General features: G+C 41.6%; 1 protein-coding gene across 1 annotated transcript; it reads right to left on the bottom strand.

The window, feature by feature from the left end:
- Window positions 1-897: 897 nt before the first annotated feature.
- IFRD1 (interferon related developmental regulator 1) lies at window positions 898-12,657 on the bottom strand. The gene is made up of 12 exons (XM_081211757.1): window positions 12,291-12,657; window positions 10,325-10,429; window positions 9,334-9,415; window positions 8,241-8,365; window positions 7,980-8,137; window positions 7,077-7,127; window positions 6,800-6,978; window positions 6,585-6,693; window positions 4,706-4,840; window positions 3,913-4,041; window positions 3,539-3,634; window positions 898-1,565 (listed from the first exon to the last, which is right to left on the bottom strand). The coding sequence occupies exons 1-12, from the start codon at window positions 12,337-12,339 to the stop codon at window positions 1,476-1,478; spliced, it is 1,308 nt and encodes a 435-aa protein (XP_081067883.1). The 5' UTR covers window positions 12,340-12,657; the 3' UTR covers window positions 898-1,475.
- Between the last annotated feature and the right edge of the window lie 3,323 nt (window positions 12,658-15,980).

Here is a 15,980-nt window from a genome sequence, read left to right as displayed (position 1 = left end):
ACCGGCTTGTCCATTTCATCCAGTGACCATCTTGGTACATACTAAGCAATGTATTACATTATTAGTGCATTTGTCCCCACTTGTTGAGATTGACTTGAACTATGATTGGATAGGGATTGTCACGGCTTCTGAATCCTGTGCATTCAAGTAGTCCATTTGACCAAGTTGCACCTCATCCAGGAAGGAGGAATACTGATGAAACTGACCTACGGAAGGCACAAGCCAGGGTGGTGGAAATCATCATGAGCAGAGCTAGGGTGATGAGAGTTCAAAAAAAATTGAGAGCAACATATTGGCAACTGCTATTCTAGAGGACCATGTGGCATTTCATGAACTTTGGAGTATCACATTGAATTCTCTCCTGGGTAAGGACAGTCCTTCCAGCATTTAATGTTTAGCTAAGGGAATTACTGCAATACACTTTGCACAGAACTACCTTGTTAACTTATAAGGTAGGTGGCAACCGAGACGAGGGCCTTTTCTGGGTAGCAACTGAATATGAATCTCTACCCAGAACAGTTTGGTTTTCTCCCTTTTCCTTTCCGGCAACAAGCAATAATTATTTTTGGCTGAACTTCTGGAGGCGAAAGATTAAGAACATGTAGTTTTCATTTTGTCTGCTGTTTTACTCCTGACATTTACCTGATTTGGGGATTTATGAGCTAATAAAAAGTCTAGATATCATCTACATATAAGAAGCTGTGGATCACCGAAGACAGCAGTGCCAGCACCGTTATTAATATTTACAGAGCAGTCCTACTGATAGCTCACTCAATTTTACAATTAGTGTCAAAAGTGTTACTTCGCTTTAAACAGTTGTAACCCTTTTATTGCCGGTATATAATTTCCATGCAACACACAATTTCATTTCAGACAGACACTTTGAGGAAAAGCAGCTTTCAGATATAAATAGCTTTTATTATCCAAGTTTCAGCATATGATGCGTAACATTTCTTGAAAGATTTCATGTGCTACTTCACTGTAAAGGCTGTGAGCCAAGCTAGAGGGGTCCGTGGCAAGTACACAAAGGTCACTGCCACAGCCAGGATGTTTCATTTTAAAACACGGGTCTATAAAACAGCTTGTTCAGAGGCATGCTTAACCCTACAGATATTCTTATTAGAATTCCCCCCATCTTATTAGATTGCTAAAAACAATGAACCTTGAAACAAAGCAACCCTCAGCACCATTTAACCAAGTGTTAAGAATTATGCCAGATTCACGAGCTATCTTACTCACCAATAAAGTGCTACAAAAGCCGCCTCTCTCCCCCTCATCAGATTACATTCTAATCTACAATACAGATCCATCTAGGGAGCTAATATACAACATTGTTCTATAGATGGGCAAGAAGATATCTAAGAGATACATAGAGTTTTTAAAAGTCTCATTTCACTTTGAACACCACAATTAATCACACTAAACAGGAATTCAATTTAACCGAACGAAGTCAAAGGTCTTCTGAAGAGCTTGCTCTAGAACACTTCGCCCACATCGGCCCTTTTATCACGGCACTTGTTTCGAGCCTTCGTCCGGGCTTTGAATGCTGCAGAGTTGTACAAATGCTATAAAAACAGCAGAGAAATGCAATCAGTGTTAACATTCCTTCTGACAACATTTTGGGGCTATGCATTCATTTTGCACAGACACACCCCAGTGTATTTGACAACAGTCAATGTGTAAAAATGAGAAAGATTTGTTAAATCTTGTACGCTGCCGGCTGACCTTTGAATAGTTCTGCATCACCAAGTTCTAAATATTTCAAGTGGTAGTCTTAGCATTAAAAATTAAAATTACAACCACAATACTTTGTTGATGCAATTGTTGCCTAAGATATCGCACGGCTGGAAGAAAATTCTGCAATCCTTATGATTGCTAAGCAACCATGCCAATACAGTTGGGCTTCTCAGATTTATTATCTGTTTCCGTTCCGATTTTCCACCATACAAATGTATCACTAAGAACCTGGTAAGAGAGCTGATCCTAACACTGATATCCTGGTCACTGTGAAAGCAGATATCCATAGTAACTGTTGCCAGCAGCTGCCACCACTCCCCAACAGCACATTGTGAAGGCTGTGCACACAAGTTGTGTATCGAGATAAATGGAATTCTAAGGGAAGGTTTACATACTCAGTAAATGTCTCTGCAAAATGTTCCTCAAGGACACCCCTGCAGAGAAATGGAGTTGCCAAAAGATCGCAGTTCAGAGATGATCTGCTTGCAAAGGGACACTTATGTGGAGTCAAAGCTGACCACATAAATGAAGTCCCCATGTGAATGTCTATAAATTATATCACAACAACTGAAGCAATTTCCCCCACTCCTGGTGAGACCCTTCTCAAGGGAGGGTTAACCCTTCTCATTCCAGCTTCAAGGTCACACATGGCATTTAGGCTTTTTAAAAGCTTCCATTGGCGCTAAGGCTTTTTAAAACCCTAAATGCTACACCAGGGTAGGAACAAAGTGGGAGGAAGACCTGTTGAGCAGAGGTCCCACAACGCAAGACAGCATTTATTTTTGTGGGTCCCTCCGCCATGTGCTATTTTATGATTCTGGGGACAGACTGCTGTTTATTTTTACACTGACCACTTTTTAAAAAGAACTATTTAAACCTATGAACTTTATAAATTTGGCAAGTTGCAATATAGTGCTTTCCTTAGCCATAAGGTTAACTAGAAATGAACGCTTTAATACACAATTGGAAGGTGTATGTTTCAGGTGCGTGGGTGGCTGAAACGCACTAGCAGAGAGCCCTCAATAATATGGTCTATGTATACTTAGGATCATCTCTTCTCCGGCCTGTTGAATTTATCTCAGCCATCACCCCGGTTCTCTGTTATGCCACCTGTACATCCAAATACAGAAAGCCATTCACAGTTGCTATCTACAACTGTGAAACCACCAGCTTCTCTTACAGACTAGAGGGCTGCAACACCTTCTGAAAGAGTAGGCTGTTGGCCCAAACAGTCAAGATGGAACAGATCAAGTTCTTTAAAGTTATTTCTATCAACATAAAGTTAAAAAGCAAAGGCTTTTTAGTAGTACAGCTCTGCATATTTGGGGAATTTATCTGGGGGTGGTGGACACCTACTCCAACTCTATTTATCGGTACTGCTTTCCCCTCTTCTTTTCACCAAATTACAATGTCTGCCATGACGGAGAAACCCCAAGCCCAGGATGAGGCAGTGCTGAGCCACATGCTCAGGTTGTGCTACTGAAAGCTCTCTGAAGGTAGAAAAAGACCAAGCAAGACTCAGTTTCAGTTAGATCAGGGTTTCCCAAACTTGGGTCTCCAGTTGGACTACAGTTCCCACCATCCCTGACCACTGGGGTCCTGGCTAGCTAGGGATGATGGGAGTTGTAGTCCAAAAACAGCTGGGGATTCGTCTGGGAAACCCTGAGTTAGATGCTTTTGTCAGGAGACTAATTCCTGTGCGCCCCAGGGCAAGTGGCAAAATCACAAGGCAGAAACTGCACCAAATTTAAAAACCAAACCAAACCAAGTAAATCAGCTTAACAGAATGTGAGTAACATACCCTTTCAAAACGGGGAATCTTCATGGATTTAAGTGTTGCCTCATCAAGCATCAGTGGCGGCCCGAGTTCAAAGACATTCCGGAGCAGCTCATTGGACTAGATAAAACATTAAGCCATTAGAGTTGAGCAAATGTTGCCCCTTCAAGTGTTCAACCATTGCTTGTGACATATCGGCTATCAAGAGCTGCTAAATGTGATTGTAGTACCATTTTTGTTTTCTTTCCATGGCTAAAAATCTAGGAGGGTCCTACTCAAGTAGAGATGAGGTAGCACCATAAAGCAATTTCCTGTTCTCTTACCCCAGTTTGTGTTTTTAAAGTAGTTTAAAAGGCACTAAGTACCACTGCCATTCTATTGAAAGTTTTTAAGTTTACCTGCAAATGGTATTGCATTCCCGATCCTAAGATTTCCTTGAAAGTATCGTATGTTTGTTTTTTAACCCAGCAGTCAATGTACATGCGCTCAGGTCCAAATTTGACTGTCTCTGTAGGGAAGTCATGCTCCTGTCAAAATAAACAAGCAGTCATCTCAGGAAAGTGTGGTTTTAGAAATGCAACTTACAGCTGAATGCACCCTAGGCTGCCGCTGCAAACTAAGACAGTACATTGCTTGACTCTATTTGTAAAAACCATGCAAAGTTCATGACTTGTTCTCAAGTGGAGGTAGCTGAGCCAGACTCCAATGTATGCCTCCCAAATACCGCTGCAGGCCTTGGATTCTTGATAAACGTCAGATTAAAACAGAACAACTAAAAACAAATCCTGTGAAACACAATTTTTGGACCTAGTTGCTATCTCAATGTACTGCCCCCCCCTTTAATGAAAGCAATTCAGGAATTATCCATGACTCAAGATTCACCTTTGACTACTGGTTAGTCCTCTGACAGCAGTTTGCTCTTTAGACAAAGCCAGTATTTCTAGTGAAAGACCTGAAATTTCAAAAGCACCCCTCCCCCAAATGATATTCACTAAGCAAAAGTGGCCTCCATGGATGCCGTCATTAGTATTAAAAATAAAACAAATGAGACCAGGTACAATATATTCAATAGGCGTATCTTAGAACTGAGCAACGTCCCTTATACTAAAAAGAACAAGCTTTTCAAAGATGAAGTCTTAACCAGTAACATTTTATACATATTTTTTTTTACATTTGCTCATTCCTCTTTACCTCTACAGCTCGCAAGACATCTCTGAAGACAGACCGCTGTTTCCTTTTGTCCACTTTGGCACGGTGCTTGTTCCCATCTGTAGCTAGAGCCTTCAGTTTCTGTGTTAGAAGCTCCATATCTTCATAAAAGAAATCCTAGTCAAATGATGAAGGGGAATAACATGTTATTTGTGGGAGTTGAACTTCTTGAATATTTTGCAAACTGTATTTCACATTTCAGTTATAATGGCTCAACTGTCATACAAATCTTCATTAAATGGAGAGATCAAGTTATAACAATACTAAAAGCTAGGTGTTCTGAGAGGTTGTAGGATAAAATAGCCCTCCCTTTAAGGGCAAAATGTCTTCTGAAGTATACATTTGCTTCTTCTATCCATCACCCTGAAATTTAGAAAGGGGAGATTATTCTTTGTCCTAACTGGAAACTGTAAATTAACCTGATGATTATTGTGCATGCTGGGTTTCATTGTTTTAAATTGTTTTGTTGCTGCGACCTAGTTTGGGACCTTTTGGTGAAGTGTGAGAAATCAATATATTATTAAGGTTATAAAGTGTCTTTTAGTAGGGGTTTGTTTGCGAATGTAGCCATCATTTCACTGCTCTGATGTGAGTAGCTTCAAGTGAGTAGATGCTGAAATGGTTCTGCATTTCATAACTCTGGTTTAACAGGTCTCCTCTCTCCATTCATGACTACTAAAACTGAGTCAGCTATTGATTCCACCTTTTACCTCCCACATTGTTTATATGTGTGTTTCAGTAGCAACACTGAATATCTTATGTTTCCTTCTCATCTGACTACACCTGTCTGCCCAAGTTGTTCATCACATGATCCTATGTAATGTCTTTATTGGCTGTTCCTATGAGTGGAAAAATTTAATAGTGACAGCTCAATCACTGAAACAATGAGTAGGCTGAAGGATTATTTGTTTTTTGGCAGTGTGTAGGAGCCAATGTTAATGAGGTCAAACAGATGCCATTAACCAAAGTCAAATGCTGTAATCAGAGCTTAAAGTTTTGAACGTTTATTTAGATATCATGCAATGGACTGGCTGTCTTGACGAATCTAGTTATTCTTTTTTCTACCATCCTGGGTCACCTAGAGGTTTTTATAGGTACCTTACCAAGGCAGGTACATAGTTAACTTGAGACTTTTTTCTTCAGTACTGTTAAAGAAAACTGTAAAGATATTAATAAAACCACTTTAAAATATGATAAAGCAAATTATGGAAGTCTGAAACAATAATGAACTAAGATGATCTTATTGTATCCGCTGCCTATATGCTACTAGGTTCAATTCAAGATTTTGGTATTTAAAGAAACTTGCAGTCATTGCAGGTTGTCCTGCCTCATGCTGTTGCTCTGTTTTTATTAACTGGAGTAAAAAAAAATTCTCATTGTATTTTTATGTATTGGTGGAAACCACGCTAGAATGATAATCATGTTATGGGGAAAAGTCTACAAATTTGGAGAAATAAATAATTTCCCATATAACTGGCATCTCATGTAAGTTTATGATTATGGGAGTGATGTGTTCTCTCTCTCTCTCCCCCTCCTTCCCTCTCTCGCACACTGAATTAAAACACTGCACGGTCACACGATCTATCGCACTCAAGGGACATGGTAAGACATAACACAGATCATGACTTCAACTCCTCCGAAATATGATCCTGATTTTTGCAGGTGTTTGATTAGTTGCTACTGAAATATTACATTTGAGCCAGATTCTAATAAGACCTATGTATGATCAAATGTTATTCATATGCAGAAAGCCATCATTTCTCCATCAGATACACGAAATGCCCAAGATATAGCATAAAAGCTATTTACAAAAATATGCTCTCCCCATCTCTTTCCCTGCAGAATCATTCTCTGAACTTACCCCATCTGTTTCTCTTGCTAGTTCAAACAGAAGAGCCAAGGTTTCCCCAGCAGCAATCCTCATGTTGACATCGTCACAGGATAACAGGATGGGAAATTTATGCAAATGCCTAGGAAATTTGGGAGCATGTTATTGATCTGCGTTACTGCACACAAAGCCATATTTGATTTAAACTGCACTTCTGGGTATGGTTTCCAAGGGAACAGAATACGCACATTTCAAGTTTCTTCTTCACTTCATTCATTGGGCAGATGGTTAACAGAAGCGTCCATGCCAAGAGAGCGCTGATGTGCAGAACTGTATTCTGTGTACTGGAAATGCTATTTGAATTCCTCTCGTTCTGATAGGATTTCGTGAAGATATTTTCCAGGCATTCCATGGTTGTATACAATTCCTGGTTTAAGAAACAGACCGAGAACGTTTAACTCACTATTTGATCTGGACTGGTTAATTCATTGCTAAATAATACCGTTCATAAAAACGTTTGCTTACTGTGATATCATCAGTGGCAATAAAGCAACAGACTCCTAAGCAGGTGGCACACTAGAAAAAAACAGAAGTTAATGCTTTTAACTTTACTGCTACATTTTGTGCTCACAGAACAGACAAAAAATGAGTGAGGCTGTGGTTTAAATCATATAACATGCTTGTGTCCTTGTCTTCAGACAAGACAACAAAGCATCCTTTAACAGATCAGTCAGCCACACACTTTGCAAGTGGTTTCATACAAAAACAAGGAATGTTTACTGTTTTGTCACTGTCTTGGCCAGATCTCAATGTTTAAGGAAGCATGTTACAGGAAAATACCACTCCCAGCTCCCTAGTGGTCTCTCCTTCCTTCCTGGCTAGCTCTAATACTTCCAAGGGACATTACCCACCAAACCTGCAAGAAACATTCTGAGTTACAATTGCTGTTTTTATCACTGTGCACCAGGGGTCATCAATGTGGTGCTTGCAAGCAAATCTACACCCACAGAGGCCTCTTTCTCCCTGGCGATATCAAGCTTGAAATAAACGTTTTAGAAGAGGTTGTAGTGTATGCTTGGTTGCAGAGGTGTGTGTGTGTGTGTGTGTGTGTGTGTGTGTGTGTGTGTGTGTGTGTGGTGTGTCCACAACTGCCTCTCCATCCTGTGGAAGTTTCCATGGACCCAAAACGGTTGCCATGCACTGTCGCCAGCTACCCTATCACGGAGAGTAAGCGTGACACACAGGCATTGCCTGATGGTTCAAGACTAAGTTATAAGCCTTGATGCCAAGTCTGCCAAAGAATAAGACACCAATTGACCAGGGAAACATTTTAAGGCCCTCAGGTTCCAACACAGACACGTCACTGCAATATGGGATACAAGGCATCCACTTGCACTTCTTCATCCCAAGTACCAACTTTTTACTTACAGCCTGCCTTGCTTGTACACTTGCTGACGCGTCACAGAGAATCTTCTTCAGAATTGGCGCAAGGGTCTTATATATTTCCTCACTTTCAATTCCTGACCCCAGCTGCACACAAAGCAGACAAGCCAATCCTGCTGCTGCACGCTGCTCATCGCTCTTGCCTAAACACAGAAAGCCAGTCATGACTTGGTAGAACTAAATGCGAGAGCAATTAAACCTGACAACAGAATAATGCTATTTTATAGGAAGAGAGATGCACATTACCTTTCTTTATACAGCGTTCGATGCTATCCGTTAGCGTCATTCTCCTTTCCAGGATGAACTCGTACAGTATTTTTGAAGACAGGGCACTTTTAAGACCTTCAAGAGCTGACTGCCTTGTCTTCGCACTATTGGGGAGTTCATGGTAAAATGTCAGTTGAAAGCTCTGTGCTGCAAATTTCAATCTGGTTGTGTTATGCATGCTTTAGATTCCACCTCTACCTCCTTCCCAAAAGGCAGAACAACATTTAAGGCTAAGATTTGCAAAGTCAAGTTTTGAAAAACTGCTTATCAGAGCTTCCCATACTGGCACTCAACCTCAGCTGTGGCAGACATCACATTCCCCCCAATTTCTCATTCTGCAATCCTTAATGTCTCAATGCCAAGGAAACACTGCTCATAAAATGTTTTCTCTTCACAGCTCTTTTCCTTTTCTAGGCATAGGGAAAGACTCTTAATTCAACATCTTTAGGAAAAGAGCATTTGAGGGAGTGGCAACTGGAGGAAAGTAGATATGGCAGGGAATGAGACTCAAGTTTAAAGTGAATAAATTCCCAGTGCGTTTAGAAAATGACAGAGTGCTTTCTTGAAGTAGTGGTGAGCTGAGAAATCATGGCAGGCAAGAACATTGAAAAATGATGTGGGTGGAACAAGCTGAAAAAAGTCATTTCCCCTATTATCATCTATTCCCAAATTAAGACATGATGAAGGTTGACTTATACAGTATCTATCCTATGTGTATCCTAATTCATCGAATTTGCTGCCAAGCTAAGATACAACTTCCTGAACAAATCTGTTCTTGGGTACACTAAATTATTATTTATTAAATTTCTATACTACCTTTCATCTGAGGATCACAGGGCTGGGTTACAATATTACAAAGCTCCTACGACCTCATGGGAAAGCTCTAGCCCACAATTTGCAAAATCTTTTAAGCCAGCCTCCTAAACCAGGTATCTTCCAGATGGTGCTAGACTCTTAATTTGCCCACCAACCCCAGACAGCGCTCAAGGATGATGGGACAGGAGCCCCGAACATCCGGAGAACAAACATCCAGATGGCCAATTTAAGCTTTTACTTCTCAGATCTCCCATACCTCTTGTCCAACGTAAGGTCAATTAATCCCTTCAGCTTGTACTCCAAGTCTTCTTGCGTTGCTTCCTCATCAACTTCAGGCCCTACGCATATGTGACAAGACAGTACGATTACAATTAATAAACCTAGCCTCACAGAATGAGTTGTCAGAGTCTTGTGGAAATTATACATATCTGATTTAATCCATGTAAGGCCTCCACCACTTCTGCCTGGCCAACCAAGCCTTCAGTGGAGGATCTGCTCTGTTTATTTCTGGTCTGACCCCATAATAAATCAATTCATTCATTCATTCATTCATTCATACTTGATCTGCTCTGTGTTCCACTGCTGGGCAATAGTGGAGTCGGCAGATAGATGGGGCTGGACCTCCACTATGGCAGCCAGGTTTAGGAACTGGCCCCATTACTAAAGGTGTTTTGATGCCATGTAAAAACATTTATTCATTTGTGGAGGGGGAGAATAATTTGCACAAATAACCCCCCTAGAGTTTCTACTTGTACAGTGCACCCTCCAGATACGAATTCAATTCGTTCCAGGAGTCCATCCGCAACCCGAAAAGTCTGTAAGCAGAGGCGCTGCTTCTGCACACGCCGCAATTGAGTGCTTCTGCGCATGCGGCGAAACCCAAAAGTTACGTATCCAGAGCGGTGCGTAACTAGAGGGTCCACTGTATACTCTTTCAGAAAGGGGGCTTTGTGAGTACCCAACTCAACTATTACCATGTAGTAAGCACAACTTGCTTCAGTCTACTCCAGATAATAATGTGAACGTGTAACAAAAATACATGAAACATAAATTCTTTGACTTGCCTTAGTTTCATAAAAGAGCTACAAATTAGACCCCCCAAGTTATTTTGAGTGTTAGGTGCTTTTAAATAAAGTAGCATTTCAAAATAAAATATACCACATTCAATCCAAACCAAACACTTTCCAAACGTAATAAGCATTTCATGTCTGCAGTAGTTTCCTAATAAGACACAAAGATTAACATACCATCCTCAGTGATGCTGGAAGGATCACTGAAGCCACTGCAGTGACTCATAGTTTCAATTGATGCATCTTCATCACTAAAAGACTGCATATTTCTGTGCTGGGCACCTAGGAAAAGCATTTGGAGCAGTCAACATTAACGGTAATGGAATGTCTACCGTATCAAGACTAATATACTGTCAATTTTCTATTTCTAAACCCTAGAGGTAGGGGTCCACTGTGGACAGAATTATGTGTTGGGAAGGAAGACCAACTGACAGCTATATCTCAAAGACAAATTATTTCAACAAGCTACAGTTCTGTCTTGCTGTATATGCGTGGCAGCCTGTTTTCCAACTATTCTGCTATCATCTACTCTTAACTGCCTAAGTTCTTTTAACCTCCCAGTATCTGCACATTAAACAAAGTGTAACATTCCTCTGCTGTCAACCATTTGCAACATGCTACCCGGCAGAATTTCTCTGGCCAAAGAACAGCCTTGCTGGCATAGCTTTTACTAAAACAAAATGGGAGGCATGCAGTCCAACACACAGCAAGTATACAAATGTGGCAGGAGCAGTTTAAAAGACTACCCTATTATGCATGTTGCATTTCTAGACTTCATCCAACTTCATTTGCAGGCCCAATCACAACTATTACTATGGGGCACCACTAAAAAACCACTAAATATAGATATTTTTATAAAGTTTTTAAGTCACAGTATCAAACTCAGGTAGAATAAACAGAAAGCATCAGAATTCTCAACTCTTGGGGCGGGGGTCAAGCAATATCTAGCCAATTTCACTGGGTTAGAATTGCTGTATACTTACCACACTGGCCTCACATGTTAATTTTATCAACAGCAACAACACATAATTACATCACTGAGGTTGCATAAATGTCTAGTGACTAATCGTCTTCCAAGATGCCTAGTTCTCATCTTTTTATTTTGAGCAATGAGCAACACCTTGCTGCTTTTAGACCTATTAGATGATACCTGTCACAGCCTTGCAGGTATTTTCAAATTACCAGGAGAACCGGAGAGTTTATTTCTGTGTATAATTTAAATGGTACCCAAGACTGAAATATATCACTGCATATGAAACAAAGCTAAACAGATTAGATTTGAGCAGCAAGTTGTATTATTAATCTGTGCCTTTACAGTTTATATTGCATTTTGAATCTTTTCCCATCAAGCACACAATATGGGTCCGATTGCTCAATCTTTGTGAGCATTTGTTTAGGATAGAGGCCTGAAGGAACATAACCACATAGTTTTATTTATTGCTTCACCACAAAATCTAAAGCTGTCCATAGCAAATACCAAAATGATTGGAGACTTGTCCTCCCATTTAAAGCCTTTCAGTGTCGACAAATACATTTACATAAGTTGTTCTCTGTCTCGATTTCATCTTGGCCCGATACACCTGAAGGAGCATCTCCACCCCCATGATTCAGCCTTCTGAGTCTTCTGGCAGTTTCCTCACTGCGAGAAGTGAGGTTACAGGGAACCAGGCAGAAGTTCTTCTCGATAGTGGCACCCTCCCTGTGGATCACCCTCCCATCAGATGTCAAGGAAACAAGCAACTATCTGACTTTTAGATGGCATCTGAAGGTAGCCCTGTATCAGGAAGTTCTTAATGTTTGATTTTTTTTTATGTGCTGGAAACCGCCCAGAGAGGCTGGGGAAACGGGCAGGGTATAAATAATAATTTAGTAGTAGTAGCAGCAGCAGTAGAAATAGTAGTAAATCAGTCTGTGCTTGGCTACTCAGACCATAAACACATGACCTTTCAAACACATGTATTTGGAGAGGATCCCTAACCTGGTAGAGAGAAAGAACCTGACACACAGGACAATACAGGCCAGGTGGCAACCTTAACACAGAACAAGAAGCTCGCTTCCCGCCACCCGTGGGGGGAAGCCAAGCAGGGAACTACAGCCCCCAGCACGCCCCGCGGCGGGGGCGCATGCGCGCCGGCTGCCTCACCTGACGTTCCGCGCGGGTTACCCCCTCCCCGCCGCTTGGACTTGGGCATGGCAGCGGCCTTGTAGCGACGACGGCTTCGCGCGCGGCTCCTTCCCGGTGCTCCCTCGCTGGGGTTTTCGTCGGCCTGGCTTTTGTTTCTCCCCCTCGCCCGGGCGGCGCTGACAATCAGCCGATGGAAGAGCAGGAGCGCTTTTTATTATAGAAACGTCTCTGTGAGGCCGGCTTCCCGGACCGAGGCAGCGGATGCGATTGAGGAAAGCAGGCGATAGGCAAAGCTGTAGCAGCGGCAGAAATCCCCGTGGATGCCCGTGAACGGAATCGATACATGTTTCTCCTCTCAGACGCCAAGGAACTAAAGGCGGGGGACTGACGCTGACGTGGCTTTTATAGGGAACCCGGCGGAGGCGGAGGCATGTAGTGACGTTTTAGGGGCGTGGCTTGGAAACGACCAATGGCAGCCGCAGGTTTCCGTGACGTACAAGAGGGTAGCCGCGCATTGACCTCTGGGGCGTGTGGTTTCCCGCCCCTAAGCGTCCCTTTCTCTCGAAGTTCCGCGGTCGTTTACAAGGGCGGTGCCTCTCGCAGCTGCCGCTTCATTTCTTCCCCTTCTAGACATAAGGGATCGTTCCAGGTCCCCGTGGCATGCTGGGAACTGTAGTCTGTACCCTTTCCGGGGCCATTGCGGTACACGGCGGTCTCACGTCGGCCGCCTTGCCTCCGTCGTTGTCCTCAGATAACCTCCTGGTAGCACACTGTTCTAGACAGAAACTGAGGCGAAGGTTATTCGCTTGCACAGCCCTCGGGCGGAGGGTCGGGATGTATGAAATGATATCAGCTCCTCCTTAGCCGTGGAAACTTTGAAAGCCTAAATAGCACTTTAAATATATTTTAACACAGTGACAGTGATTTATTATTATTTTCGTTTTATTGTTAAGTTTATATACTGCCCTATGCACGCAGGTCACAGGATAAAATCACAATATAAAACCATAAAATACATAATCAAAATAAAAACAAGAACAACCCAGTAACTCCCTGCAAATAATCAAAGAGGGAAAACAGAATATAATACACATGTACACAATATTTGTAATAAAAAAATAAGACTTGAAGAAATCACACCCTAAGTAGACTGATAGTAAGTACATAGTTACCAGCATACATACTCTCCAACATTTCTCCTTTTCAATAATAATAATAATAATAATAATAATAATAATACAGTCACTCTGGGCAGCCTCCATACATATACATAAAAATATAATGAAGCAATAAACTTTTTTTTTTAAAAAAAACCCAACTTTCTTATACACTACATGCTTCAGATGATTTCTAAAGGTTGTACAGTTACTTATGAAAATAGGGATGTCCTAAGGAATAGCGGGACATTCCAGGATCAAATCAGAAACTGGGACAGCTTCTGTAAATCCAGGGCTGTCCCTGGAAAAGAGGGAAACTTGGAGGGTCTGCAGAAGACACATACTTTAAACATATATTTGGATTTTTCTGATCATTAGGATTTGGACATTGATACCCTTACACATGTTTATTCACAAATAACTGTAATCCTATCCCCACTTACCTGGGAGTAAACCTCACTGAATTACTTATGAGTGGGCATTAGGATTGCGCATTATGTCCCACTGAGTTTAATAGAGTTTACTTTCTTTTCTGTTTACCAGATTGGAGTGCAAATTTAAATAAAAAGGCCTACAAGAAGAAGAGTACAGTAGGGGACATTTTTAGTATAGATTATTTTATTCTGGCACAGCTTTTCGTAGGCACCTGTCTACCAAAGTACATAAGAGTCCTGCTGAATCAGAGCAAAGGTCTATTTAGTCCAGCCTACATGGATCTGGGGGACGCGGGTGGCGCTGTGGTCTAAACCACAGAGCCTGGGGCTTGCCGATCAGAAGGTCAGTGGTTCGAATCCCCGTGACGGGGTGAGCTCCCGTTGCTCAGTCCCTGCTCCTACCAACCTAGCAGTTTGAAAGCATGTCAAAGTGCAAGTAGATAAATAGGTACCACTCCGGCAGGAACGTAAACAGCATTTCCGTGGGCTGCTCTGGTTCGCCAGAAGCGGCTTAGTCATGCTGGCCACATGACCCGGAAGCTGTACTCTGGCTCCCTCGGCCAATAAAGCGAGATGAGCGCTGCAACCCCAGAGTCGTCCGCAACTGGACCTAACAGTCAGGGGTCCCTTTACCTTTACCTTTACCTTTACCTTTACATAGATCTGGGAATCTGGACAGCCTCCCTCCTTGTCCCTCAGACAACTAGTATTAAGGGTAACCTGCCTCTGAATACTCAGTCAAGTCCTTTGAAGAACCTCAAATTCTAGTGTTGTGAGACTGGGAGAGAATTTTCTGTCCAATTTATCCAAACCACATACAATACTATTATCTCTACCAAATCCTGCCCCCTGCCTGGTTGCCTTCATTGTGGCTGGTTGATATTAAACGAAAACAAATCAACCAAGTCTATTATTTCTGTCCCTTGTAGCTCTTGTAGACTGTAGCTTACAAAAGCGTATGCCAGCATATATTCATTTGTTTCTAACAACTTTTAAAGCAATTTAAATTGTGCAATCCGATGCACAATTACATAGGATAGGAGAAATCCCATAGAACAGAGTGGGGCTTAGTTCTGAGTAAAAATGCATGGAATGTATTGTCAAGTACTAAATAAAATAATATTACATCACATTTGCCCAGACACTATATAGCACTGAAGGCTTCAGCTGATGGTCAGCAGAAAGCAGGTTTGCCACATGACCTCACTTTCCATTTGTAGCAGTCGTATCCATGGAAGCTGCTAAAAATAGAATATATTTCTTATTTCTATGTCATAAACAATCTCTCTAGTTACATAGGTTTAGGCTGATTAATAGATACACGTGGTAAGAAGCTGAGATCATTATGACTAATCTATTGTGTATAATTACTTAGGTCATACATTTCACAACATGATGACAAGAGCTTAGAAACAATTACATGTACAAACTCTCTCTGTGTGTCACTCCCTTCGAAGTCAACTCTGAACATTCCTTACATTAGGTTTTCTCCTATATAATTATTGATCTGAGCTTGATCCAAACTATGACAACCACCTATGAAACCTGGATGCTACGGATATTCAGTTCCAAAAACCAACATCCTGTCGAAATCCATGTTTCCCGGGGAAATTGTCTATCAAAATTGTAAATGGGAGCTTGGCTTTCAGATGGCGACAGAACAGTTTTCTTGTTTGATATTAATATTTCAGCATAGATGGGTGTCCTGTCTATAACCAAGGTACAGTTCAGCCCCTTGTTGAACAGCATTACCTTAATCTGCATATGTATGGCAGTATACTAAATATTGAAACCTTTGGAAGGAATTTCACATCGTCTCTGTTCTATGGCAGCTGGGAACCAGGACATTGTCCTTACATTATTTACTTTAGGCATCAGCTTAATATATATGTCTTCTCAGGCCTATGGTATTGGAGCTAACCTTTTAGAAAACATACAGATTCAGGGCTAGTCTGAATTGCAATTGAATTTGCTTCTGTTTGGTTCAGTGCCAAGGCCACAAGTATCTGCCTTCTGCTCCTCAATTTGGATCGCATACAGTGACCAAAACCGACTAGCTTTCTCTGAAGCAACAACTGGGATGTCTCAGAAGATGCCTTGCTGTGGTTTCTGCTTCA

The sequence above is a fragment of the Podarcis bocagei genome, assembly GCF_964188305.1.
Source record: "Podarcis bocagei genome assembly, chromosome: 10".
NCBI classification, from domain to species: domain Eukaryota; kingdom Metazoa; phylum Chordata; class Lepidosauria; order Squamata; family Lacertidae; genus Podarcis; species Podarcis bocagei.
Note: the sequence above shows the minus strand (reverse complement) of the source record. Positions and strands in the feature narration are given on the sequence as shown.